The sequence below is a fragment of the Leptonotus elevatus genome, chromosome 14, assembly GCF_054856555.1.
Source record: "Leptonotus elevatus isolate MCC_2025b chromosome 14, RoL_Lele_1.0, whole genome shotgun sequence".
In the NCBI taxonomy this organism is placed as follows: Eukaryota; Metazoa; Chordata; class Actinopteri; order Syngnathiformes; family Syngnathidae; genus Leptonotus; species Leptonotus elevatus.
Window position 1 is genome coordinate 373,755 of NC_141252.1, and position 27,633 is coordinate 401,387.

Consider the following 27,633-nt stretch of genomic DNA (forward strand, 5'->3'; position numbering starts at 1 on the left):
TCAAGTCTCCCCCCCTCCTCAATTTAGGAGCAGCAAATGCTTTTTGGGCTTAAAACCGCTAAGTATAAACACTGAGGCGTATGCTACTGTATTAAACGACTAAATACTTTGGAGAAAAAAAAGGTATTTGGTGTTAAAAGTTTGAGATGAGAAAAACAAATGTGAAACCTCATTTTAAAACAAATCAAAATATGACAAATGGCAAAAAAGTAAATAATTTTCTGGATTTTTTTTTATTAAACAAAACACCCCCCCTCCCCACAAAAGTCATACAGGAATTATTCCACTAATTGTCGTCTGTGCCAGCACTCAATTCCTCATTCCCCAAGCAGATGAACAAAATGCTGTTAGCATTACAAAAAAAAAAAATATATACCACAGGTCACATTGTTTTCATTGAAAAAAAAGTCTTCAAGCAAGGACACCATCATAGTGACAATAAAAATGGAATTTGATGAATGAAAAGTAACAAATGCCATTTACTTACACACGCACACATTCACATACACACACACAGGAGTCCATCCCAGCAGCTGACTTTGGGTGAGCGGCGGGGTCCACCTTGGACTGGTTGCCAGCCAATCACAGGACACATACAGTAAACTCAACCACTATTGCCAATTTTAAGTGTTCAATGAGGCTAACGCATGCTTTTTGGGGATACGGAAGTTGGCTGGAGTACCTGGAGAGAAGTTTTCTCCGGGTACTCCGGCAAAGAGCACACAGGAAGGCGGAAGACGCTCCCAAGTGTGAGGCAAAAGTGCCGAGAAACAAAACACGGCGGCATTGTGGGAGCGCGGAAGCCATTTTGTGGCAGGAGGGAGACAAAATGGCTCTTGAAACAGAGCTGGCGGCTTTGGCGTCCCGAAAAGATGGCGTCCTCACAGCTCCGTGTGGACGTCTGAAAGAGACACGCAGTCAAGAGAATTATATGTTGGTAGATTTCTGTCTATCGTGCTCCCCTAAGGTCGTACCTGTGCTGGGTAAATCTGCTGTAGGGTTCGATTGTGCGATTTCCTGCTGGACGAGCGTCTGCAGCCGTTTGACTTCCTGGTCGTAGTCGCTCCACTCGGACACGATGCGCACGGCCGCCTGAAGTTTGGGTTCCTTAGTCTTCGGGTTGTTACACTACAAACACAGGCAAATACATACAGTATGATGAATGGAAGTTAATGTGTCATCTGTTAACTAGAGCGCCCTCCAGTGGCCGTCAAGTGTAGGACAGCCTGCTTTTATATATATATATATATATATATATAAAATATGTCTTTATTGCTGTGCAGTTTACCAGGTCTATTGTTTTGGCGTTTTTTTTGGACGCGTTGTCACACCACGTCTCGCACCACAACCACTCCTGAGGCAGAGACTTGATGGGCACTTGGTGGATCATGTTGTTGGGAAGATCCTTGCACAAAAGAAAAACATTAATAATGTTGATTAATTATAAGGTGTACTTTTGGATTGTGATGTCACGTCCAGGATTTTAGCTGAAATTATAACGACGCTTTGGCTTTTTTTAACTAATTTTTGTCATTATGTATACATTTTTATATATTTTTTGTTTTGCAAAATTTGCAGGTTGTACAACAATCTAATAATTATATTTAAAACAAACAAAAAACTTTTTGGGAATCTATCTCGACAGTACCAGTCCCATGAGAGAAAAAAATAAGCAAAAGAGGGAGCAGAGGCACAAAATGGAGGTGTGTGTGCGCGCGCGCGCACCTGGTCCAGGTTGGACAGACTGTTGGGGTCCTGGCTGAGACCCTGGTACTGACCACGCAGTCGATCCCCTGCTGCGATCTTCCGGAACTTCTTCAGGTCCACAACGTAGAGGGCGCTGGAGAGCACACGTCACGTCACGTAGCGCCATGTTCGTGCGTCTGTTTTTGTGTATTTTCCACTTTTCATATTTGTCTTTTGTCTTCTCCCGTACCTGATGTGGTATTTGCGTCCTGCCAGGTGACTGGCCCAGTAGCCGGACTTCCAGAATCGATATCCGTCCATCTCCCGTCTGCTCTCGCAGAAAGGCGTGTAGCCGTACGGCGCCCCCTCCAGGTCAAAGTCCCGCAGCCCCTTCAGGTCGGTGCGCACGATCTGAAAGGAAATAAATGCAAAGGCCTGCACGGACTCCACGCTGCGATATCAGAATTCCTCCGAGGGTTTTCGCGTTGAGGACCTGGTCCGCGTCCACAAAGAGGATCTTGTCGACGGCGAGCGGGAAGAGGACATCCAGGAAGAGGATCTTGTAGCCCCAGATGATTCTCTGCTTCTCCGTCTGCTGGTGGAGCCAGCGAGGCCACTTGTACTGCACCAGCTCGTACCGGAAGCCGTATTTCTTGGCCATGTGCGGGATGAACTCCTACGGGGGGCGGCGAAAGACGACGAGCGGCGTTCAAGCTTAGCGCGCCTTTATGAAAAGGCGGCCAGAGACGGACGGACAAGAGCGCACCTTGAAAGTTGGCGACAGGTAGTTCTTGAGGAACCAGAACTTGACGGGCGTGTTGGTGTTCTTCAGGACCGACAGCATCATGATCCGGAGGAAGCGCTCGTACAGGTGACCCGAGGCCAGCGAGAAGATGTTGATGACGTCGTCTTTATCCTGCTTGGCCTCCTCCGTCTTCCCGCCGCCCGTGAAGCCCCTGAGAAGGAGGCAGTTTCAAGGTTGAGCTGATTTTTTTTATTTATTAATTTTTTTAAATGCTTGGGGTACCTCAGGGGTGGGAAAACAGCCCACTCTGTTCTCAAGTCAACCTTAAACATTTCTTGACAATATTATGATATATGTGACCTTTGTGGAATATGAGTTATGCAGCAAACTCTAGCCGTTTTTATCATTATCAGAAGACGGCCATTTTGCCACTTGCTGGCAACAACCAATCACAGCTCACCGGTTTTCTGACGCTAAGCTGTGATTGGTTGTTACATGAGATCCGAGCAACAGTGATGCAAGGTTATTTTAGTTAACGAAACTAACGAAAAAATCCCAAAACAATTTTGTTAATGAAATAAAAAAAAATTTTTTTTAAAGAACAAAAGCTAACTGAAACTATATTTTATAGTTTATTTCTATTAGTTTAACATTTTTTCCACTTTTATTAACAAGAGTATGAAAACCTAGAATTTTTATTATTGTACATTTAGTACAGATATAAAATTTGTGATTAATTGTGAGTTATGCAATTAATTAAGATTTTAATTGCCCAACACTTCTAATTTTTAATTGTTAATAATCGCATGACTTCAATAGTTAACTCACGATTAATCATAAATTTGATATCTGTTCTAAATGAACCATACATTTTTTTCTCTAGGTTTTCATACTCTTGCTAACAAAAGTGGGGAAAAAATTTAACTAATAGAAATAGTTCAAATGAATTTTTGATGTCAATAGCCGTCAATGGCAGTGGATGATTTTAAATGTGATTTGAAGTAGATTTATTTTGATATTAATCGGAATTTGCATACAATGATTATTATTTAACTGCATATACGAATGAGCTTGTAAAGTTACCTGGTCAGAGACTTCCAGAAGCCGCTGTCGTTCTCCTCGGTGCTGATGTCGCTCAGCAGCTCCTCGTTGATCTTGTCGGCTTTCTTCTGGACCTGATGGTCACGCGCGAGATTGAGCGAGAACTCGGCGAGAAGAGACGGCGCCGGTCTCACGGCACTCGCGCTCACCTTGACTTTAATGATTCGGCTCTTGAAGTTGTTCAGGACCACGATGATGTCGTCCGAGTCTGCCGGCGAGTCCGTGCCGTCGTGACTGTAAAAGGGAAAAGGCTGCGCTCAGGTTGCTATCTTGCCGGAAGTTAGCGCAACAACTGCAAACGTGTTGTATTTTTCTCATTTGAAATGGTCATGTTGCTAGGCAACACGTTAGCATAGCAACGGTTAGCATGTTAGCAAGCCCGACTCCCAACAACTCTATCAAAAAAACCCACGTCATCACCTGTAAATCTTATAGATCTCATCAGATCTGCCCTTCCTCAGCTTCAGGTTCCAAGCTCCTGGATTGGCCTTGAGCTGGAAATAACCCTGCGCGACACATTTAGTCAAAACGTTTGTGTGGTTCTGACGACAAGCTCGTGATGCGTCCGCGTACGAGGTTTGCCATGACGATGGTGTCCACGATGACGGGTTCGGAGGCGGTGCCGAGCGTGAACTGGAGGCCGCGCGGCGGCTGGCCCGAGCTGACGTCGAAACAGTGACCCTCCAGGAGGAGGTGCTCCAGCTCGTACCGCGCCGCCACGACGTTCTCCACCTGCCGCATCAACGCACAAAACGAGCAGCGTGAGCCGCTTCGGAAAATCTCAACGTCCTTGTCGTGGACGTCACCTCCTCCAGGTAGATGTTGTCCAGGTCGTAGCGCGTGCGCACGGACTCCACCATCCAGCTTTCCGGAGTGTTGAGGTTCAGCGTGAAGAGCGGCGACTGAGGCATGTCCAGGAACTGCGCCGTGGGGCCCGGAGAGAAGCTGCCGTCCGCCCGGAACGCCAGCTCCGCCTCCAGCACGTAGCGGTAGAAACTGGAGAGGACGCGGGGAAGCAAATTGGCTCAAAATCGAACAACGGTGAGAAATGGAAAATAATTGTGTGCTTTCATTGGTTTGTTAGTGGAGAATGCGGTCGCTCACGTAGTCAGTCAAAAACAGCAGGCACACTTTTGTCTGCTCCAAGGTAAGCAATATATTGATATTATCTGTAAGTAATGTTATGCGGTTTTTAGCTAGTTAACGGAAAAGGCTATTGCTCCACCACGTAAGAACTTTGACTCAACAAAAAAAAAATCAACAGTCACTTTTGTCTACTCCAAAGGAAACAATGTAATTGTTTTACTTTAAAATACTTTAAAATAATGCTAGTTTGTTGTTAGCTAGCTAATAGATAAAGCTACAGTTCCATCATAAAAAATTAAATAAATATAAAAGTCAAGCCGCAGTCTGCTCCAAGGTCATGTATAAAGGTAGTAACAAACAAAGTAAATAAATAAATAATAGTATTAATAATTTAAAAAAGTAAAATACATAAATAAATAAAAGTAAGTAAGAGCCATTGTTAGCTAAATAATGCATAAAGCTTATCATTTTGAATTCCTCAAAAATTAACAAGCTCAACTTTTTATTTTCTCTCCAAGTTAACAATGTACTTTATTAACTCATGTGCTCCCAAAAACATGAAAATGCGTTAAATTTTTAAATATTACCATGGTATTTATACATTTGTGTTTATTTTATTTTATTCTAGAGCATGGAGCCTCTGAACTGAAGATAAAGCTCAAAGCCATGCTAGTTATTACAAAAACGGCCAGCAGGTGGCAGCAGAGTATAAGAGATCAACCAGGGCCATGTTGCAAAAAGGCTCCCCCCCAGTGTTTTAAACAGATGCTGAAACGTAGCTATATTCTAATGCTAATTGCAGAAAAATGGAAACATAGAAATATACTTTTTTTTCCTGATGAAAGAAGAGACTCTGATCTTTCTTTCTTTTTCCATGTTTTTATAGCAATAGAACATAATATTTTGTGGGCCTTTCAAAGTCAGTCAAAATCCAGTAAAACAGCCGGGAGCGAAGGGGGTTGCTTCAGTGAAAATGGCGGCGAGTGAATGAGTCACTGCCCATGCTGTTGTTAGTCCGCTACCCATAATGCTAACGCGATGCTAAAACGAGCGACCTAGTTACAACTCGTACCTCTTCAGAGGCATGTCAGACAGTTTGGACTGGCAGTTCATGAAGACGCGCAGATTGACGTTGACCAGCTGCTTCAGAACCTGCAGGGAGACGGCATACGGTGTTCACGAGATGTCGACGGTTGATGGGTGGAGGATGAAGTCAGTTAAGGCTTACCACCAGGAAAGGAGCCAGTTTCTGAGTATCCCGCGTGACGGGATCCACCACGGCGACGATGTCAAAGTAAACGTCTCCCTCCTTGGGACGGATCTTCACAGCGCTGGTGGCAAGCACAAAGTTCGACGTGGCGGAACATCAACGCGGGTCCATTTCTGAGACGTTTGCTTTTCGGGCCACAAGCTCACCTGTGGCGGTCGTCAGCAAAGCCATACTCGATGCGCGCCTCCCCTTTGGGCTGAGACGAGAGCAGAGCGTCCACCTTCATCACCAGGTCGCTGGCCCTGAGAGAAAACCAGTATTAAGCTGTAACAAATATCTCTGTATTGAAATAAAAATTTCAAGAGTGATCAAAACAAAACAAAAGAGAAAGAAAGCAAACCTGTCCTCCTCAATGCCGAACTGCTGCACTTTGCTTTTGATGCGCTCGCCCGACGTTTTGAGGATGATGCTCTCCAGCAGGAGGAAGTCGTCTTGGTTGAACACCTCGTCGTCCCCCAGAGGGCCGATTATCTGCGGCGGGAAGAAGCAAAACGGAACCCGTGTTAAGTGAGGAACAAATCCATCCCCAAAAAATAGAAGGACTCACTCGTCCGTTGCTGATGACGGCTCTCTGGCCCTTCTTCAGTCTGAGCACGTCTCGGCAGTAGGCGGCGTGGGAAAGCAGGAAGTCAAATTTGTGGCTCTCGTACGCGCTCTTGAACAACGACACATCCATCCCCTGACGGAAACATTCACAAAATGTGAACATATTTAATTGATTTGGAAATTACACAACACATATACAGATACAAAGCTGTAACGAACTAACTGAAGTTGATAAATAAACTCTTTGAAATAAATGTATGGTCCGTTTGCCTAAGTCTAACCTAAAAGACAGAAATTAATTTACCAGTAATTATAATTACAATTATTTACAAATTTAAAAAAATATTTATTAGTAATTATAATTACAATTATTTACAAAAATATTTTGGGCAATTAGGTTATTTGATTAACATGATAAAAAAATCATGGTCATTTTAAAATAAGGCTTAGAATTAATTCAACCATAATTAATTAATTTTGACATTACTAATAAAAATAAATAACTAACTGAAGTAGATAAATCAACTTTTTCTAATTAATTTATGGTCCGTTTGCCTAAGTCTAACCTAAAAGACAAACATTTATTTACCAGTAATTATAATTACAATTATTTACAAAAATATTTTTGGCAATTACATTTTTTGATTCATCATTTCAATAAAATCATTGTCATTTTAAAATAAGGTTTTGAATGAATTAAATCATAATTAATAAATTTTGACAGCACTACTAAAAACAACTAACTAACTAAAGTTGATAAATAAACTCTTTCAAATTAATTTAATTATTATTTAATTATTTACAAAAATATTTTTGGCAATGAAGTTATTTGATTAACATTATAAAAAATGCATTGTTATTTTAAAATACAGTTTAGAATTAATTCAACCATAAGTAATGCATTTTGACAACACTAGTAAAAATAAATAACTAACTGAAGTAGATAAATCAACTCTTTCAAATTAATTTATGGTCTGTTTGCCATTATTTTAGCACAAGTCTAACCGATAAGACCAAAACATTTATGTATAATAAATGAGTTTACCAGTATTCTAATACAGATGAATGTATTTCGTGCTTGTTAAATATTAAATGAGAAGAACATCTTGAAAAAATGATTGCATATTAAATTTCAATTATAATATCGAGGAGGAAAAAATTGCCAGGACATGTAAACAAACGAGCGAGATGAACTCACCCCAACAGCAAACTCTGCGACGTCGGTTCCTTTCTGCAGTGCCGCTGCCGTATCCTCCTTGGCCATCTTGGTGATAAAGTTCTTGGCGTTGTTGGCGGACTGCGTCTGCATGGCGGCCCAGATGGAGCGAGTCACTCGGCTCGACTCGGCGGACGGCTCGGCCGACGGGTTGCTGATCGCGCCAAGTCGCACGTTGTTGCTCGTTTTCTGTCGGCGGCGAGAAACGGCAACGTCTTGGAAATGTGTCATGGAAAATGCTTGTGCTTTTTTGTTTGTCTGTTTTTATTTAATGAAACAGGTCAAATGAAGAAGATAAGCCGTCATGTTGAGGATAAATGGGATAAAGTCACCATGTGTCTGATGGCATCATAGAGGAGGCGGCGTCCTGAAGGCGTGTCAAAGTCTCCCACCACCCAGAAAGTCACAGGCCGGATGTAGCCATCATCTGGCGAGCGGAGACAGAAGAAAAAATGACACGATTTGATGACAAGATGTGTGTGTACCTCAGGGGTGGGCGTACTTGTGTTTTCAAGGGTCTCAATTAATTTCATAGATGGGGTAAATAAAAAATAAAAAATAAAAAAGTTGGATGTCGATGTAAGATAGACCTAATTTATCCCTTGGGGTTAATTAAATACATTTTAATATGTAAAACTGTTTATTTTAGTCAGCTAATATTCATTAATGCTTGATATAAGACAGAAATTAATTTACCAGTAATTATTATTACAATTATTTACTAAAATATTTTTGTTAATCAAATGATCTGATTAACCATTATAAAAAAATAAGGTTCAGAATTAATTCAATCATAATTAAGTAATTTTACACACGTTAAATGTATATCGCTGGTGTCGGACCAGTCACAATTTCGTAAATTTCTGATTTTTCCAAAAATATATAGTGTTGTTTAGTCCACACGTGTGTGTGTGTGTGTTTCATTTCTACAAATTATTGACCAATCTGAAGTGTTGAAAATGGCTTGTTCTTTTTAACTCATTCACTCCCAGCCATTTTCACTGAAGCAACCCCCTTCGCTCCCGGCTGTTTTGCTGGATTTTGACAGATTTTGCGAGGCCCACAGAATATTGCGTTCTATTGCTATAAAAACATCAAACCTACCAAAAGAGTCTCTTCTTTCATCAGAAAAAAATATATATTTCTATGTTTCCATTTTGTAGCAATTAGCATTAGAATATAGCGAAGTTTCATCATTATTCACAAATCTGTTTAAAACAGTGGGGAAAGAGCTTTTTGCAACATGGCCCTGGCTGATCTCTTATACTCTGCTGCCACCTGCTGGCCGATTTTATAATAACTACAATTGCGTCAAGCATTCTTTTCAGTTCAGAGGCTGCATCAAAGCCTTCTGTATGCTCTAGCATCAAAAAACACATAAATATGTATTTTAAAATAGAACGTGTTTATACATTTTTGTGAGGAAATTAATTAATGATACAATGCTATTGGTTGAACAAGCATGCCATTTTTGGTCCTATTTTACCGGTACAAGGTTTTGGCCCGACGCCAGCGATACGTAAAACTTAAGTTCATGAATCACTTCCATTCTTTAAAATAAACAAAAAAAATTACAATTGCCTACTCACCAAATCTAGTCATTTAAGACAAAATGGAAGAGTGAATGCAATCTCTTGATAGTTTAAACGTACAGTGGGCAAAAGCGCAACAGGCGGTGCAACAACATAAGCACTACATTCATGCTCCCGACGTGAAGATGGAGAAAAAGATACAAGTTAGTTAAAAGTTGAGCGCATTAGCAGGTAGACCTTAAATGGACAATGTCATGCCTAATGAGCCAACGTGCGAGCGATGATGCGAGGATGGACGAGCGGCACTACAGGGGATAATGAGGAGGTGATTACCATGCCGGTTGGTGGTGGTCAGCGCTGGCGCGGGCAACATTTTAAAGCACGAGGACGGAGCGGAAGAGGAGGAAAGAGGAGGAGAGCACATGAGGAGCGTTCGGGCTTGAAGGTAACTGAATCGTCTTCACTGGGGCGCTTCTCAAACGCCACCAAAAAGTACCCCTTTTAAAGCGCTGACCTTTCTTGGTCATGTAATTGATGCTGTTGGCCACAGCCGTGCTCTTCTCCCGTGTGTCCAGAGTGGAGAAGCGAGCGTAATCGTCCACAAAATGGTTGTCTAGGGAGAAGGGGGAAAAAAAGAAAGAAAAAAAAAAAGAAAAGAAAAGGCAGGCCATTACGTTGGCGGTTTTGCAAGAGGCTCCCCGATGACACTGAGGGACGATTATTGAAATGGACTCACTGGTGTCGGAGAGGTCCAGGTAGGTTCTGGCGGTGGACAGCACTCGGGAGTTGATGCGAGGGACGACGTTGGGCTGGTTCATGATGAAGTCAACAACATCGTGATCGGTGGCCAGTTCTCCCTACAAATGAACATCACTTATGATCAATTAGAAAAAGGTGTTGATAAAAAAAAAGAAGAAAAAAAAAAAGCACAATCCCTTGACACCAGCGTTCAATTAAACTTGCTTCCAAACTAGAAAACTAATTGTTTTCTTTCTTTGTTGTCAGCCAATCAGCAGCGGGCGCAGTCCCCCGACTGTTAGCTCAGCATTGGATCTCATTATTTTACTGCAAGTCAGCACAGCGGAGATTAAAACAAGTCATTAGGAGACATCATTAGCAAACAGCGTCTCAAATTACAAGGTTGCCAACTGCCAACTGTCTTTCACAAATGACTGAATAACCAGGATGAAGGCACCTGTACTCAAATGTGCATCTTCTATGTTCAACGCAGATACATACTACAAGGACCGCAAGAGTTATTCGCTAATTAAATCTTTAAGGATGATCATCTGTTTTGAGATATGAGACAAAATCCTACTTATGCGTTTTGAAAATGTATTAAAGTTTTTTTTTTTTGCTATGGATTCAAAGCCTTTTAAGACTTTTTTCAAGGATCTGAAGGAACCCCAACTATACAGTACACTGCAAAAACTGAATTCTTAAGTAAGATATAATTTCTTAAATTTAACCTAAATTTACTTATTTGGAAAAAAAATAACATTTTCAGACAAGATCATTCTGCTTATTTTAGGATACTTGTTACTTAATTATCTTATTTGATCAAGCAGTCTTGGCATCGAGTCAGCCAGTTTTAAGTACTGTGAGGCTTAAAACAAGCATTTTACACATTTTAAAATGGCCAACCAACATCAAAGGCCCTGAACTGGGGTTTCATAAATTGAATTTTCTTATTTTAAGATTTTACATAATCCAGTAATAAGATGAATGGAAAAAATACAAGTCTGTAAACAATCAGACAAAAGTGCAATATAGCTCTTCATTGTCAGCATTTTTTTCTCGTGTAAAAATCATCCGTTCAAGTGGTTCGTTTTGTTATATTTACTAAGCTCATTTTTCCTCTTTCCAGTAAATGCACTACCAGCTCAGTGGTCTAGTGTCTGCCCTCAGACTGGGAGGTTGTGGGTTCAATCCCTGGCTGGATCATACCAAAGACAATAAAATGGGCCACGTTACCTCCCTGCTTAGCACTCAGGCTGAGTTGGCCAATTGTAAATGAATATGTACCGGTATGTATTTTAAGAAAATATTCAATATTACCAGTACTTGTTTTTAGTCTAAAAATGCTATTTACAAGACCACTGTGGTTGATATGGAACTAGTATTATTTTCTTATTTTTCAAAATCTTACAGTAAGTAAAATGCTTATTTTAAGTAATAATTTTCTTATTCTACAAAAAAAAATTCTTAAATTTTCTACTGTCCTTTTTGCAGTGTACTTGTAATGTGCTCCAACTGACCAGGTAGACAGCCCTCTGATAGAAGGAGGTGGTCTCCAGGATCTTCTGCATGGTGATGGTCTCCAGTTCGTCCGGCTCCAGGTGCTCGCGCTGGTACGGTATTCCGTTGTACATGACCACCGGCAATGGGCCCACCCCCGTCTGCTCATAGTACGCCCGTCCTTCCTGCGCACGTGTACACAAATAGTGAATTAGCAAACTGGATTCAATTGTGAAGAAAACCATCGTCTCACCTTTCTGTTGTTGTCGTAGCTGGAATCTGCTCCCAGGACGCTGCTGACCTCCACGTAGGGGAACCGCTTCTCCAGAACTTGAATCACATTGGCGACGGTCAGTCGGCCACCCGGAGGCACGCGGTTGAACATCTTGAGGGGGACGTGAAAATTAAACGAGATGATGTGACAACAACGCTGTCACGTCTCACGGTCGGAGGCTTGGACTCACCGAGATGACCGCGTCGAAAGCATTATGGCTGTCCACCTCGTCGCTGATGTAGTTGTAAGTCCGCAGCAGGGCCACGCCCGCATCCTGCATTCCGTCGATGTTGTCTTCATCCGACACCACAAATACAAGCCCGATCCTACGAAACATACCCACACCGTATGCTGTCCTCTTCATCAGCATTCACACAAGATGGCAGGTGCAGACATTTTTGAGTTAAAGGTCCTCGCAAACATGCCTGACTAAACTCAGAAATTGATTTTCAGAAATGGATGCCAAAAGGCCTGGTAGTCTGGTGCTCATAGCTCTAAAATGTCATTGTAATTATAGAGTAATAAATATTACACTTTCCATTTTGGATAATAATAAATGAAACATAAACGTGTTCCATTTCATTCCATATTCACTTCATACTACTAGAATTTTGTCTTCAATGTTTTCAATAATTAAAGTGTGGTATGAAGTATGGCATTTATATTAATATAATGATATATATTCTCAATCCAGGGTATAAAGACTGCCACAAAGAGTGAAAAAATAATGTATGTCCCTCTGACACGGTTTATAATTACGTATAGAAACCAAACTGCTACTTTTCAGAAAGTATTATCAGGCTCCTCCTCTCACTTCAACAGAATTCCTCGGCACCAGGGGTTATGGTTATGGTACAAGATGGTTACCATGCACTGCTTTTCTATGAGACGGGACTTTGGCGCCATTTCAAAAATAGCACCAAACATAGAAAATGAGTTTTTCAGCAACAAAATGGAAGACATGCTTAAAAAAAAAAAAAAAAAAAAAAAAATTCCCCCACTTTTGTTAACAAGAGTATGAAAACCTAGAAACATTTTTATTGTAAGAAGAAAAGATGACTAAAAATCAGGGGCGTCAGGCGATTAAAATTTGTAATCGTAATTAATCGCATGACTTCACTAGTTACCTCACGATTAATCACAAATGTTATATCTGTTCTAAATGTACAATAAAAAAATTCCAGGTTTTCATACTCATGTTAACAAAAGTGAAAAAAAAAAAGTCAAATTAATAGAAATAGTTCAAATGAATTTTTGACGTCGATAGCCGTCAATCGCAGTGAATGAGTTAATCATGACTACTTAAAATGTTTTTTTAATATAAAATCAATCAATAAATGTTTGGTTAACTAAAAGCAACTACCTGAGTGGGATGTTGTTTGAATAAAACATCTCTGCAACACTTAGCAGCTCCACAGCGTTCTCTTGAGTTGGATCCAGAATGATCACCTACACACACACACAATAAAATTCAGTGTTAAGATTTTAGATTGCGATTCACTCCAGTTTGGTTCGTCGGCGGCATCCTACCAGATTGTGGAAGTTCTTGCGAATCTGCCGAATCACTCCCGGGAAGGTGGGTCTGAGCAACTCCTGAACATTGTAGGGCCACGAGCTGTAGCGATGGTCTGTCTCCAAGTTGTTAATCCACTAAAAGACACAAACGACAACATATATATATATATATATGCACTTGCGTTATCTGTGGAGCGCATGGGGCTCTTACGCTGATGGCGGGGTTGCGGATGTCAACGGCGTAGTCGGAATCCGACGGCTGCACGTTGAGCTTAAGGATGTCGTGGATGTAGGGCGTGTCGATGAGCAGTGAACGCAGACCTTCCATCACTTGCGCTTCGCTGCGCAGCACCTCAAACACACTACCAAACATGTGACAGTTCAGAGTTTGACCAATACAGGTGAAGAAAGGGCGATGTAAAATGTCTTTGCATTAACAGCACGTTGATATTTGAGTCCGTGTTTTATTTAATATTTTTATTGTTGTGTATACAAAAACTAGACTTATATGGACTTTGTTCCAAGTTTCTTTTTGGATATCATTTTTTTTCCTCCCTTTAAAAAGTGACATTTTTTTCATCTTTGCATTGATGGGTATGTTCTTGCAACACAATCCAAAATGTCCTCTCATAATAAGTTCAGGCAGTGCCTGATCTGTTTTAAAGTGGGGTTAGTGGTTAGCACAATCTGTCTCACAGTTAAGAGGTCCCGAGTCTGAATCTCTGTTTTCGGCTTGCATGGTCTTCCTCTCATATTCCAAAAAAACATGCATTTTACACTACATTCACACTGCAGGCAAATGCAACCCAGATTGGAATTTTTTGCCCAAATGTGACTTTTTTATGTCAGTGTGAACTGAGGGTAACACGAGAGTGGATTTTCACTCCCGTGTCATTGCACTCCCACAGCAAAAATTTTGTCCCATCCCAGTAATGGACAATAGTAAAAATAAATAAATAAATAATCATGTCCTGTCCCAATCCTGTGATTAAAGGTAAACATACACAGTGTGTATATGTCCAAGGTTTTTGGATTGAGGTCGCAATTGATATGTAATATGAACGCTTACTCAATAAAATCCGATTTCACCCAAAAAATCTGAATTGAGCATTAAGACCTGCAATGTGAACGTAGCCTTAGGTTCACTTGAGACACTAATTTGTCAACCCAGTGTGAACGGATAGCTACACAGAATGAAACTGCTGGTTTGTTTGGTTAATAATGTTGTGCGAGTACCTGAAGATGTCTTGTGAGTCTAGATCAATGTGAAGCCCGTTGATAAAAAGTGCAGAGTCGCCCGGATGCAGCCCCAGCGTTCCTTTGAAGAACTGAAAGAAAGAAGAGGGAATCACTAAATAAAATAACCTAGTAACAACCTTTACACCAATTACCACTTACAAAAAAAATACTCCAAGTACCAACATCCTGTCAGACATTAAAATACAGCTGATGCCGACAATCATCACTAACAAGCGCTGTCAGCTTTGCTCCGCCGTCCGTTAGTCGAGCAATTCCAACCATGAGCTAAACAAGCTAATTACTGCCTGCGTGACATTGCTGGAAGTCACTGCCTGCCGGCAGTTAAATCTCATTAGGGAGAGACGACGTCAGTTTAATCAAAACTGCGATCGCCTCAATTACAACAGGACGCCATGAACACAAATATTGTGCGTCCTGCTCAAACGGCGTGTTGACAGAAAATGTCACGCGGGGTGCACGTGTTCATATTTCTTCAAATAATAATGCCTCCATAAAAGTGGAGGCAGTCCTAATTTTGAGATATTTCCCCTTGGACTCTTGAGTTCTTGCAGAGGTTCTGTGCAATAATGGTTTGTTTGAGACCATTTTTTTCACTGGCCTGAATCAGACTTCAGTCCAACAAAAAATGACACCAACAAAATCAAAAAGTGATTTGATGGACCGTTTCACATTCTTTGTAAACAATAGGCAGAGTTAGCCAGTTCCTCGATGATGATGTAATCTTTACCTGAAATTTTCACTGACATTTTTGGATCAACTTACCAGTTGAAAGGTTAATTATGTGTGACGTTCCATATCATTTGGAATCAACGCAACATCTGACACTTAACACGTGCAAATGACAGCAGTAGGGAAGGTTTAAATCAATATCAAAGCCACGACCGTGTTTCTCAATCGCTCCGACTTGGTCAAATGACAAGAAAGGTCCGTTTACTAATGGTGCAATTGGACCATCATGCATGTAAAATTTGGCCTCCATAAGCAGACATTTTGAAACAGCTTTCAAGTGGCCAGTGACAGACTGTCGGTGAGAGGAAGTGGTACCTTCTGGTTTTCGGCGATCTCTTTGCGTATCTCAGCGCTGACCACCGTTTTGGTGATGGACCTACGGGGGGGGGGAGAAAAGATGCACATTAGGGACAATATTTTTATGAAAACCACTTGTAGGCTATAAATGTAAATATACCACATGAAAAACACTTTTCTATTTTTATGCCGCTGTGCCAAATATTTTATTGAACCTTGAAAGGTGGCATGTTGGTACTGTTATAAACCGAGACAAAACGTGAAACATTCCTTTAACTTCCAAGCAGTAGGTGCCATTATGCGTCTGCGTGTGCTTATTCTTGACCTGGCCTTGGTGGGGAAGTTCTGACTTAGGTCCTTCATGACATTGAGGGCATCCACAGCTGGAGCAGCCAGGATGCGAGCAGCTGTCTGGAAACTCAGGTCTGAAAAAGGAGATGTGCAAAAAGTGGAGAGGGAAAAAAGTAAAATAAAACAACCTATTTTAACTCATTCACTGCCATTGACATCCCAAATCATGTTATCTGGACTTTCCCCTGGATCAAGAACGACGGCTGGACGCTTATCCAGTTTTGACTCTTGGGTGTTCTGATACAAAAGGACACTGGCATCACATACACGTTCACAAGGACTCACAAACATACACGTTTCCCGTTTCTCAACGCCTCTGTTGACATTTTTTTTTAAGGTATTAAAATTGTTCATGAAAAATAATGAAGTTATCACATGAATTATAGACAAAATATTATCTTCTTAGCGCTAACCAGCCCTGGCAAAGTTGCAGATAAAAACCCGACGCCCACATGACACTTTGAAAGCGCTGCTTCCCTCCCGTCCCGTGGACAACCCGAGCGGCCTTGTGGAGGCGGCACTGTCCAAGCCTCCTGCAACGCATGCAACTGGAGAAAGTTGAAAGAAATTGTGGAAGTGGATTATTTAAAGGATGCTGTAAAATGCGAATCAATGCGGCTTTAACGCTGCAGCGGACTCATATCTCCCCAAAGATATGACGTCTCGACGATCGACCTCGCTTTATTGATTGGAGAGTCTGTGGATGTGTTGCAACTAGCTGCATGATGACATGAGCTCACAAAGCCACTCTATGCAACATATTTAAGTCCTCTCAGCATTCATTTCTTTCAGTTGAGTTCAGTTGATTGTTTCGATTGCGTTTATGAAAATGTTTATTCAATTGAACTTATTTTGTTAGTTTTTCGGTAACTGCAATAACCTCGGTTCACTAGTTAACTAGCCAGTTACTTCTATTAATTAGCACATTATCAATGGAACGGTCTAAAAACCAGCATATAGATATTTGCTTTATATGATACAGCGAGGAAATCATATTATCATTTGAGGTGAATGAACAACCGAGTGTTTTACAACTTGCGACTTCTCCGCTGCCAGTGAAAAGTCCCCATTTGTCAACTTTGTCGACAAACTAATGGACGCAGAGCCGCCGCGCCTCCTCGGCGGGTATATACAACGTTGTAAAATTGATTCCCTCAAAATGGAAGTGGCAGATATAATGCTGGCAGGTGTTAAACTGCAAGCTGAGGATGTGTTTCATTCCTGCCGCCTGCTTGGTGACTGTTACTTCATGTTTGGAGCACTTTTTCTAACATTTGTTTGGATATGATTTATATTGCAATCTCACAAGGTCGAACACCAGGCGTGCTTTGAATGGGAAGTGACCAAGCTGGATCTTTTGGAATCATTGTCAGGAAAGACAACGCTAAAGCCAAAGAAAAGCAATGTGTATGAATAAATGAGTCACCTTGAGTGAGCTGCCTGTTTTTCAGAGTGTTGCAAAAATAGATGCAAAAAAGCCAAAGAAAAAGCTTGTTCTACTTTACGTTCATTGTCAAAAGCAGTCAGTGAGCCTCTTTTGGGAATGTTTCCGTTACCGCGGCTTGGTAGAGGAAGGATATTATGTAATGTGAAGTGACTGCTGGAGAAGACAATACCTCCAATATGTTATCATATTTTTAAAAACACCCATCACTTATCAACAAATTCAAAGTAATGTTAATATATTAGTATGACACTGCCTTAAAAATGAACATTTGCAACTTCTCGGGATTTTCCATAGTTAGCCAAATTATCGCGTGACCATCATTTTGAATACAGTGTCGCAAAAACATCCAAACACAACACAAAAGAGGAGTATATGCAAGAGATGGACAAGGAGCTTTGACTTTTAGAAGTTCCACTGGACATGGGACATGGGACCCACCTTGCATTTCCCAAACTTTGAGCGGCGCCATTTCATTGGTGCTTTCCACTAAATGTTTCCTCAGCTCCTTCAGCTGTTCTTTCAGTTCTGGGTAGAGTGTCCTGGAGATACACAATGCCACTGATAATATGTTCTTACTCTGTGGCGAGGAGCTGCATAGCGAAGAGTGTTTGGCTCACTTGAGTCGGCCGAAAAGGAAGCCCTGGACCTCGTCCACCGGATCGTTCTCTCTGATCATTGTGGCGTTTACCTCTGCCCCTAAAACAACATTCTATTAACTAACTGTTGTGGGTGTACATATAATGTTGTGTTGTGTGTGCGTTTACCTTGGACTTGTGTGTCATCCTTCGCCTTGTACTCCTGGTTTTTGATGGCCAACTCCACGCCATAGCCGGAGAGAGAGACCCTGTTTGTGCTCGGATTCTACCAGGAAAGGATATAGACATTTTGAAAAGAGTTTAGAACGGCCATCTATTATCACTGAATCCTAAACTGGCAATGCATCATAAAAAAATATAATTGACTCCAGAAGGAGCAGCACAATGGCCATTCAATTAAAGCAACAACAAAAAACGTTTCCATTGTCGTTGTTATGAATCACAAGAATGGTCCCGAAACAAATTAAACTTGTATTTCAAGGCACCATTATACATGTTAATATGATCTGTGAAAAAATCAATAAAAATCAGGCCTCTCTGGCTCCATCTTGTTTAATTTGATCCACAAGTAACAATCAAACCTGAGGAAACACAATCAATCAGACGGAGAGGAGATGATTGCAGCCAGAGAGTGATCATTTCTTTCATAAATCATTTTAAGCATGTGCTACCAAGGTCAGGTCATAATGACACTTTTACCAATTCTGACAAAAATATTTTTTTTGAAAATTGCCAACTCCCCCCTCAAGACAGTCTGTGACAATTTAAAATATCAAACTGAATGGCACAAAAGATGGCTATCTCAGACTTAGACACAAATGTAGCCCAGAGAGAATGACATTTGAGAAACCCACAGCAACATAATGACGGAGCACATATGTTGCCAAGCCTTCATCAACTTTGTCCACGCCAGCCAGGTGAAGTTCCCGGAAATGTGCTTTCCCCAACTCCGCGTACAGGATGACGACGGGAGCATCTGACTTTGATCCGGGATATTTATGGTCGCCTTTGAAAAGATAAGGCTTCGGCCTGTGAGGGAGACAGCACAGTCAATTATTATCTTGGCACTTTAATTCATTTCTGTTTGTCGTTACCTTCCTGACGCTGTTTTCAGGAGTGCTTCCAAAGTGTCGGGATCGCACGTTTTCTCTCCATGGACGTTGAAAAAGGCTGAACAGCCGGCAGGAGGAGGCTCATTGGACGCAATCTAGACGCACGGCAGGATTATTACATGCTGGCTAAAACACAATCACAAAAACAACAACAACAACAACAAAACAGTTAAATTGCTGATACCTGCTGGAAGGAGTGCACTGTTGCCGAGTAGGCTCTGAGGGACAGGGCGAACTTGAGCATGTTCACTTGGACAGAGCTGAGCAAGGTGCTCGCTTTCTGCACTATCGACTCGTAATACGTCTGGTCGGTGTCGCCTGGAGAACGAGAAACAAACAAGGCATTCAGATAATTTTTACATCACAACAACAGACAAAAAGTCAACATCTTAAAGCTGGGAATTTTTTTGATTTTGAGAGATATTTAGGGAAAATATCCCTTAAAGTGAAAGTCAAGTAAATTTGTTTCTTTTCACTAATATGTTCTATGTGCCTCACTTAGAAATAGTAGCCTGACGGTATGAGAACAGTCAACAAAATGTCACATTATCATGGTATTAAATTTAGAGATCTAAAATGTCTTCTTTTGGGGGGGACAAAAAGACAGTTTTTTTCCCATTGAACACAATCCATTTTATTTTTCAACATAATATAGAATATTATTTCCATTAAGATAAGAGAAAGAAACATGAAGGTTCTTCTTCTGTTTTAATTCTTCTTGTTATGCACAGTGTCCCATCACTGGTGAGCTACCTTTAGAACAGACCGGTAGGCTGCTCATTAGTACCCGCTGGCACCATGTTAAAAAAAAATTTTAAATTAAGGACAATGCACATTAATCGACACAGCAAAAAGGCATCTGTGTATGCTCTCGCCTTGGTCCCACCTCGCATTGCCTATATCACAGCTCACCCGTTTCCTAGATTTGGCCACCTTCCACTGTAATAACAAATACTCTAGTAAATAGCTTTCGCTCACCATCGTGCTCTTCTATGCTATGACTGGCTTCAACGAAGTCCCAGAACTTCTCCTGGCTGTCCTCTGCCAGGAACTCACTGAAGAAGACGACACAAAATTAATTTGCAATGAGTTTTAAAGTGAACATTCAAACAATAATTTTAAACGTGGTGGGGGGGTTTTCACCTGGCTTCCAGCAGTAGAGGCGTGTCGGCCCACTTGGCCGTGAGAGTGGTGGTGACAGCCTTGGAGTCGGCCCCACCACCGGAAACAGCAGTGATCGGCAACAATAGTGAAATCCACAGAAGCCACATCGTCCAGCCTGCACCTGGCAGGAGACATTAGAGGAAACTTGAGGACATGAACAGGAGACAGCAATGTCGTCAACCATCGCTAGCAATTAAGGGCTGAACATTTGATCAGATTCAGATGAACATCACAGAATGCAATTTCAGTTGGTTCATTGAAGAGTCAGACTTTATATGACAACATTTTGTGTGACTACATTTATTCTAACAGGATGTCGTGTGGGTGCACCAGCAGTTTCGCTTGTAAACAGAAAGACGCTACGGCTTCCAACCAATAGGAACTCTCAGCGTGGCTCCTTCATCCAATGACCGCAGTTTGTTCGTTCTGTCACTGATTTTATGCCGTCACGTTATTAGCGTCAATGCGTTGAAAGACAGCAACATCAAATGTCTAATGAACACCAACCACAGGCGTCTTACATTGTTGTTACAGAGAAACCAATGGCGGCGAGTTCACAACAACTGGAATGCTAAGGCTAGCCGCAGGGACTAGCTAGCTCTTTCAGCTAACAGTAAAACATAATTTAAACCGTTTTTGTCTGTGCGCAGCGTGATTAAGACGAGATATACATTTTCCTATATAACCAGGAGGTAGGCAATGGTTTGTATGTAAAAGTAAGGCTTTATTCTCCTCACCGAAGCCGGCTTCGTAGCTTCCTGGAATTATGATTTGCCGGAGAGTAGGTAGGGTCCTTGTCAGGGGAGGGTTTAGGTAGCCAATACATTAGCCTGATCAAAAACGAGCTTGGGGGAAGAAAATAAAAAAAACTGACTACGCGCTCTAAAAATAAGGGAAATATAAAAAATAAAGCCGTGATACCAAACCATTAAGAAGTATACCTTTCAAAACTACAAGAGTGTAATATTTTTTATTTATTTATTCAGGTATTTTCTTCATCCTTATGGCACGTCTGCCATGATTATAAATGTGTTTTTTATTAAACATTTGTATGCAACGCCTGAACATGGCAACACTATAAAAACAAAACTGGGGTGATTACAAATGTGTTCACTAAACAATTAATTTATAACATTAATTAACAAATCATACAAAGTTTGGAAAAACGTTTGCAATAGTTACAGTGGTACCAGATCATTTAATGTGTTGCAGAAACCACCAGATTTTTAAACGTCTTTTTAATGAACAGAAATACCACTGCATTGTATATACATAATGAAACATAATACATGTGAATGCAAAGACATAAACAGTTTAAAGTTATTATTTTCATATATTATTTGTACATTGGAAAAAGCCCGTAGTCACTTAACAACTGTGCGCTGCAACTTCCAATTTAAATTGGGCCGTGGCAAAGCAGTGACATCAGTTACATGGTCACAGATATCGTATAAAGTACGCTGTTAAAAGCCTTTATTGTTACAGTCATCTGCATTTCCTAATACTCTTTGTTATTGTATGACTAATTTTAACTCCATGTAAAGTACTTTGTAGGAACTTTGTATGCAGCCGTGGTTTTTTTTTCCTTCTCTACAAATGAGTTGAGTGAGTCAATTATGCTAACCATTAGTACACGTGCCACCACGTTATGGTAGCATGTGTAGCTACACAGTACATTCTGTAGAGTAAATTTGACTCTATTTAGAGTGGGGCCAAATAGACTCAGTTTTAGAGTTGGCTAATATTTACATTTGGAAGAGAGTAAAATAAAGAATTGGCGCGGGGGGGGGTGTAAAAGTCACTTAAGGGTTGAGGAACGAACTCATGACCTTTACCTTGGAAGATTTGTAAACATATGGTGCACACATATTTAAAAGGCTACCTGTACTGTATTTTTGAACACAATACGAAAAAATGAACGTCCAGTAAGAGTGTCAACAGTTGAGACCCACTGTCCTAATATATGCGACTTGTACAAAAGGCACAAGTGAGAAGACATCATGGCTCTTTGCGTTTTTCTTTTCCATTTCCCTGCTCTGCGGCCTAAATTAAATTGGACAAGAGATCCTCCAGAAGGAGCGGTTACAGCCTGTGATTCAACATTTTGCGAAAAGCGGGCGACATTAATTATCTTGTCGCAGTTGACCTTCACTGTTAAAGTACATGTGCAGCCACCTTTTTACACGCAAAACAATCAGATAGATCCACATTCAAGGACTGGCTGCAGTGTCCTCACAAGACATTTAGTACAAGGTGTAATTAAGCATGATGTAGAAAAGACGCACACACGCTCGCCCTGCAGCGACCTGTCAACGAGGTGACATCCTCTCATGAATTACGGGAGATGGCTGTCATCTTTTAAATGGCGCACCCTTGGTGACGCGTGATATTGGGGGTCTTCTCCTGCTCCCGCCACCCTTACCCATCAGCCATTTTAGAGGTTGAAAGCCTCAACAGGGGACCCGCCAATGACCTCAATTAAACCTCCATTAATATGAAGGCGTCATGTCGTTTCGCGCCGGTTCCCACTAATTAAAAAAGCGTGCTGGACCGGTTTAATGGGGGTCAACTTGGGGTCCCCCTGTCGTGAAGCTGCAAAACAACTGGGGGAAAAAAAAAGCTGCTGGTTAGCATTTATCTCAGCAAAAAATATACTTTTAATTTCTTGTACATGACATGATGAACCTGAACTCAGCCTTGACCTTGTAGGCCTATTCTATCTCTTTACATTTCAACATTTATGTTGCGGCTGACCTATAGGGCCCCGCCCCGTCACTCATCACATTACCTTAAACAAGAGGACGTAAAAAATGAAGGAACATAAATATATTTGGAAATATTTGTACATCTTGGGCAGGATAAATATGTCATTAATGTTCCCATAGACTCTGGTTAAAAGTTGTACACAGCGTAGCCGTAAGTATTGGCTAATTGCATTTAGCCAGGCTAATGCTTTGTTCCCCTTTGCTTGCCTTCTTTTCCAAATGTCAGAATATGACTCATGGGTTAAGACATGTATGACAGGTGTTTCGATTGTTTGATGCCACATGATGGCAGCCAAGCACATAAAACAAAGACAGTCATGACTCATGATGTAGCAAAACCAAGCTACTAGCATATACACAATCATAAAGCCATGGTACATGAACAACTGTATTCAATTATTAAACGTTATGAGAACATTAAACTCATGTTTTGGCCTCTAAAGTAACGTGAAAAATCAACTTTTTGGAGCTTGTTAAAATGCTAACTCCTCACCAAAATATCACCAAAGTGATGTTTTCCTCCATTCGCCCACTATGAGAAATTCTAGGTCATTCTGCTCTCCAAGCACCAGCCCCTCCCAACCCAAGAAAACGAGCGGTTGCTCACTCTATGATGTCATCAGGTGCGGACCCACCCCCGCACCGAATATGCGGACTAAAACACATGGCCACTTTCTCTGAGACCTCCATGCTCGCAGGATAGTGATAAAAGTAGCCTTTATCAGTAAACATTCTGTCCAAATGAATTAAAAAAAATATCACATTATTGATAATAATATCATATTATTAATATTAATTAAAATTATTATTAAAATATTTCTGGCCACTGAACCTAACTGAATGAAGTGATCGCAGCACAACAGATGACATCATCATATTGAGACGCTTCTGTGAGCTTGAAACTAATTGCATTTTCTTTTTCTTTTTTTTTTACAAGGGAGCATAAATCTGAGTGCTCTCAGGCCCGTTCCCGCTCTATAAATAAGCAGCACATTGAGTTAGCTAGCCGTGAGACCCCTGAGCGCCGTTAGCATGTGTCGTGCCGCATCAATTCCCTGACATCATTGACAGCCATTACTCCATAATTAGTCTGCCGAGACAAAGACGACCTGACGGCGATGAACCACTTCTGTCACTTGCGACACAAGGCGGCGACACCGCCGCCATGCTCCCGGCTGAGAATGGCTGCCGTCAAAGAGGGAATTGTTTGTTTATAAGAGGCCAGAGTCAACAAAACAAACACAGAAAAAAAACACAAATTTTTAAGTTGTTCCCTGATCGTCCTCATATTTTAAATCAACTTGCTCCATTGAAATGACTGTTTTTAATATGAAAAATAGCAGTAAGTCGTTCTATATAAATATAAGTACTGTACCACCATCAAGAGTGACCAACATTAAAATAGAGTAGCCCAGTACATCAAAATGAGACAGAACTTTCATTCCTAAAATCTTATTGCAAGCGAGGACTTGCTAGCATTAGCACTGGCGATGTTTTTATTTTGTGTTTTGTACTTAAATGATGATTCAAGTATTTATATACACAAGCTCTGGAAATAGGTGTGGACACTTGCATTATGGTTACATGCCTGCACTGACTTTGACACTGACAGGGTGAGAACATCCTCCCGCCTGTAGGTGACAACAAATGTGACAATCAACGGCTTCTAATAGTGATGATCTCAGACATTTGAAGACACGTTCAATATTTGGCCGCTCTAACACCTTTATACGCCTGGCAGCGTCCATCGTTACAGTCACACGGAGGCTCATCAATTTTTTACTTTTTTTTTTTGTCTTGCATCTCGTAATACACCTGATGTGAAATTGGGTCGAGCTCTATAGGCAGAAGTGTGAATTAAATACATAATTAAATATGAATGAATTAACTGAAATGTGAAAACAATGACTCAATTGTACATTCATTCATTTAATAATGTCATGTATTCATCATATATTTTCTTTTTCATTTATTTCATGACCATTTTATGAAAAAATATTCAACAATTATTTTATTAGCCCAATACTTATTGAATAAATTTAATTTAACTTAATTAACTTTTTTTTTTCAAGCATTTAATTATTTATGTATTTGTAAGCTTTATGCATAATATTAATACAATATGCATATGAGGCGCAGGTATTATTTTTGTCCACTTGGAGCCAGAATCTTTATGTTCCTCAGCACTTGATCTGTGACAGTGACTGAATGCGTGTGACTTTGAAAGGCATATAGAGTACAGGTAAAAAATAAAAAATAAATAAAAAGGCATTCATCCACTTCTCTAAAATTCACTTTTATTGGTTTTATGGTGGCTCTGGAACAGATTATTTATTTCGATTTTTTCTACGGGAGAAAAAAAAAATCCAAACTAGAGACGTACTGAACACGTCCCCGCTTTTGTTATGAGAACAGTCATCAGCATGAGTTCATAGATGAGATTCACACGAATCATTATAACAACAGCCTTTCGATCTTCCACATTTAATTTCTTTACATACCCTGAAGGGTTTACAATCTGGATACTTGTTCCTGTGATCTTTACCCCATTGCCCTCGTTGACTGGGTTGTTACACGTACATGCACACACAGGCACACACGGGTGTTTTAAGATGCCGGATGAAAAATCCATACGGTAAAAGGAGGATGCCTTTAACGGCGCCGCCTGCCCTTGCCATCTCCACCCAGGCGCTTGGATATACCCAGAGGAATGATGATTATTATTATTACCCTTCTCCTTGCTGTGCTTTGGGGTCACCTTCTTTGTGTTCTGTGCCAGTGCTGGGATTGGCGGTTTGAACTTGCCAGGGGGCACCCACGGGCCCTGTGAACCCCTCCAGTGATGGATGGAGCTGACTGTCTGCTGTGTTCGCGTTACGCAGTCTCCATTTCATTCAGAAAAGGTTACAACTTTTCCCCCCGGGAAAATATGCTTTTCATCTTGAAAATATTTAAATTTTTGCTTGAAAATATAGTATCTAATCCAATATATATTAGAATATATAAAATGTTTTCTCCAAAAGTGGCAAGAAAGAAAATTAGACTTTTTCTTGAAAACTAGAAAATATAGAATGCTTAAAACATACTTTTTTTTGCAAATACACAACATTCTCTAGACCATCTAGATTTATTTTCTTGAAAATATATGACTGTATTCGTGTAAGAATGTCACTTTTACCATTAAATTCTTCAAGTTTTTTTTTATCAAGAAAACTTAGACAGTTCTTGAAAATATATGCGATTTTATTTGCATAAAATTACGATTTTTTTTCAAGAAAATATGGCTTTTTTAAATAAATCATTTTCTATTAAAAAAAACAACTAGACTTGTTTTCTCCACAAAAAATTACGACAATTTTTTCAATGATAAATAAGCAACTTTTTTGGGGGCAAATTACTTTTTCCCCCTTGAAAATAAAGAAACTTCTGTTTAAATCTATATCTGTCTATATATAGACTTTTTTTTTCTCAACAACAGATTTTTTTGCCTGGAATTTTATTCGCAACTGATTGCAACTTTACCACGAACATCGAAAACCATTTATCTCTAAATTTATCTAGAAAACCAAGCCTTTTCTTGAAAATATTTGGCTTAGTTCACATTAGATTTTGATTCTTTTTCAAAAGCATGCATATTTTCTGGACAATACATAACTATCTTGAAAATGGATTTAATTAAAAAAATAACAATTTAAGATTAAAATTTTCCTGAAAATATACTTTTTTAATGAAGAAAATCTAGACCCATTTTCTCAAAAATAAACACATTTATTTGCAGGTAAAATAAAGACGATCTAACCAATACCTTGCTTTTGGGCAAGATAACACCAAAGGCTGTGATGGTGTGGGGGGGGGGGGGGGGGGGGGGGCGTGCGTGCCTGCGCATTAAGGCCAGAGGATATTCTAACCTTGGCAAAGAATAGTTTGGACGGGGGCCAGCTTGGGGTTCACCTTAATCCCCTCCAGCCTCGTATATCCTTCAGCAGATCCTGTAGAGGCGGTAGAACATTTCATTTTTACGAGCCCATCATACTCCTGATAAATCTCCACTTTTACGCCCCCCAAAAAAGGACTCGCAGAAAGACTAGATAAAGGAGTGGAGGCCTCCCTCCTGTTGGGGGCACTGTTGAGCTTCTTTTGCAGTGTGGTAACGTTGCACTGGTAAGAAGACTGCCCTGGCTTGCTTGCATCCTACTCATGAATGATTGACTTGGCAATAATAATGGAGGCTCTCTCTCGGTGGCAGAGATTACTGCACATCTGGGAGGGGAGTCTCTCTCTTCCCATAAAGACGTACTTTTCTTATATTCTGTCTTTTTTAGATAAGGGCTGAAACAAAAATAAATAAGTCACAATTCTAAGGTCAGTCTCATCTTTAACAAGTAACAAAAGTGAAATCATGTGTAATTACTGCAGATTTGTTCGGGGATTGCGGTCATTTATGAAATCAAAAAAAGTGCTACAAGGAGCACATTTAATTTTTGCAAGTGTGGAAAAATAGACACTTAAGTAGATGCTTGCTTTTAAACGAAATCGTCAATGTCTATTTGAGTCCTTCTCGTGCTCATGAAATTAAAGACAAACTTAATTTATCCACCTGCAGCCAACCAAGAATTATTTCGTCTTCTGCGTTCCATCACCATTTGAGCACGTGTGGAGCACACAGTCTGCCGTCAACTTGAGTTGAAAAGACCTACTTCACT

The 27,633-nt window shown here is 40.5% G+C and overlaps 1 protein-coding gene across 1 annotated transcript; it reads right to left on the bottom strand.

Annotated features, from left to right (window-relative positions):
- Positions 1 to 220: 220 nt before the first annotated feature.
- uggt1 (UDP-glucose glycoprotein glucosyltransferase 1) lies at positions 221 to 20,991 on the bottom strand. The gene is given in 41 exon segments (XM_086095301.1): positions 221 to 901; positions 975 to 1,128; positions 1,289 to 1,405; positions 1,726 to 1,840; positions 1,937 to 2,097; positions 2,180 to 2,362; positions 2,453 to 2,642; positions 3,515 to 3,606; positions 3,682 to 3,766; positions 3,953 to 4,038; positions 4,106 to 4,264; positions 4,339 to 4,528; positions 5,691 to 5,770; positions 5,847 to 5,949; positions 6,035 to 6,130; positions 6,229 to 6,359; positions 6,436 to 6,567; positions 7,633 to 7,839; positions 7,983 to 8,077; positions 9,516 to 9,539; positions 9,697 to 9,795; positions 9,919 to 10,039; positions 11,441 to 11,605; positions 11,674 to 11,805; positions 11,885 to 12,020; positions 13,058 to 13,143; positions 13,225 to 13,344; positions 13,421 to 13,571; positions 14,446 to 14,537; positions 15,514 to 15,574; positions 15,821 to 15,920; positions 17,732 to 17,832; positions 17,911 to 17,989; positions 18,058 to 18,154; positions 18,744 to 18,918; positions 18,984 to 19,096; positions 19,186 to 19,319; positions 19,980 to 20,056; positions 20,145 to 20,286; positions 20,903 to 20,966; positions 20,968 to 20,991. Coding segments are annotated over 41 exon segments (4,689 nt in total). The 3' UTR covers positions 221 to 881.
- Between the last annotated feature and the right edge of the window lie 6,642 nt (positions 20,992 to 27,633).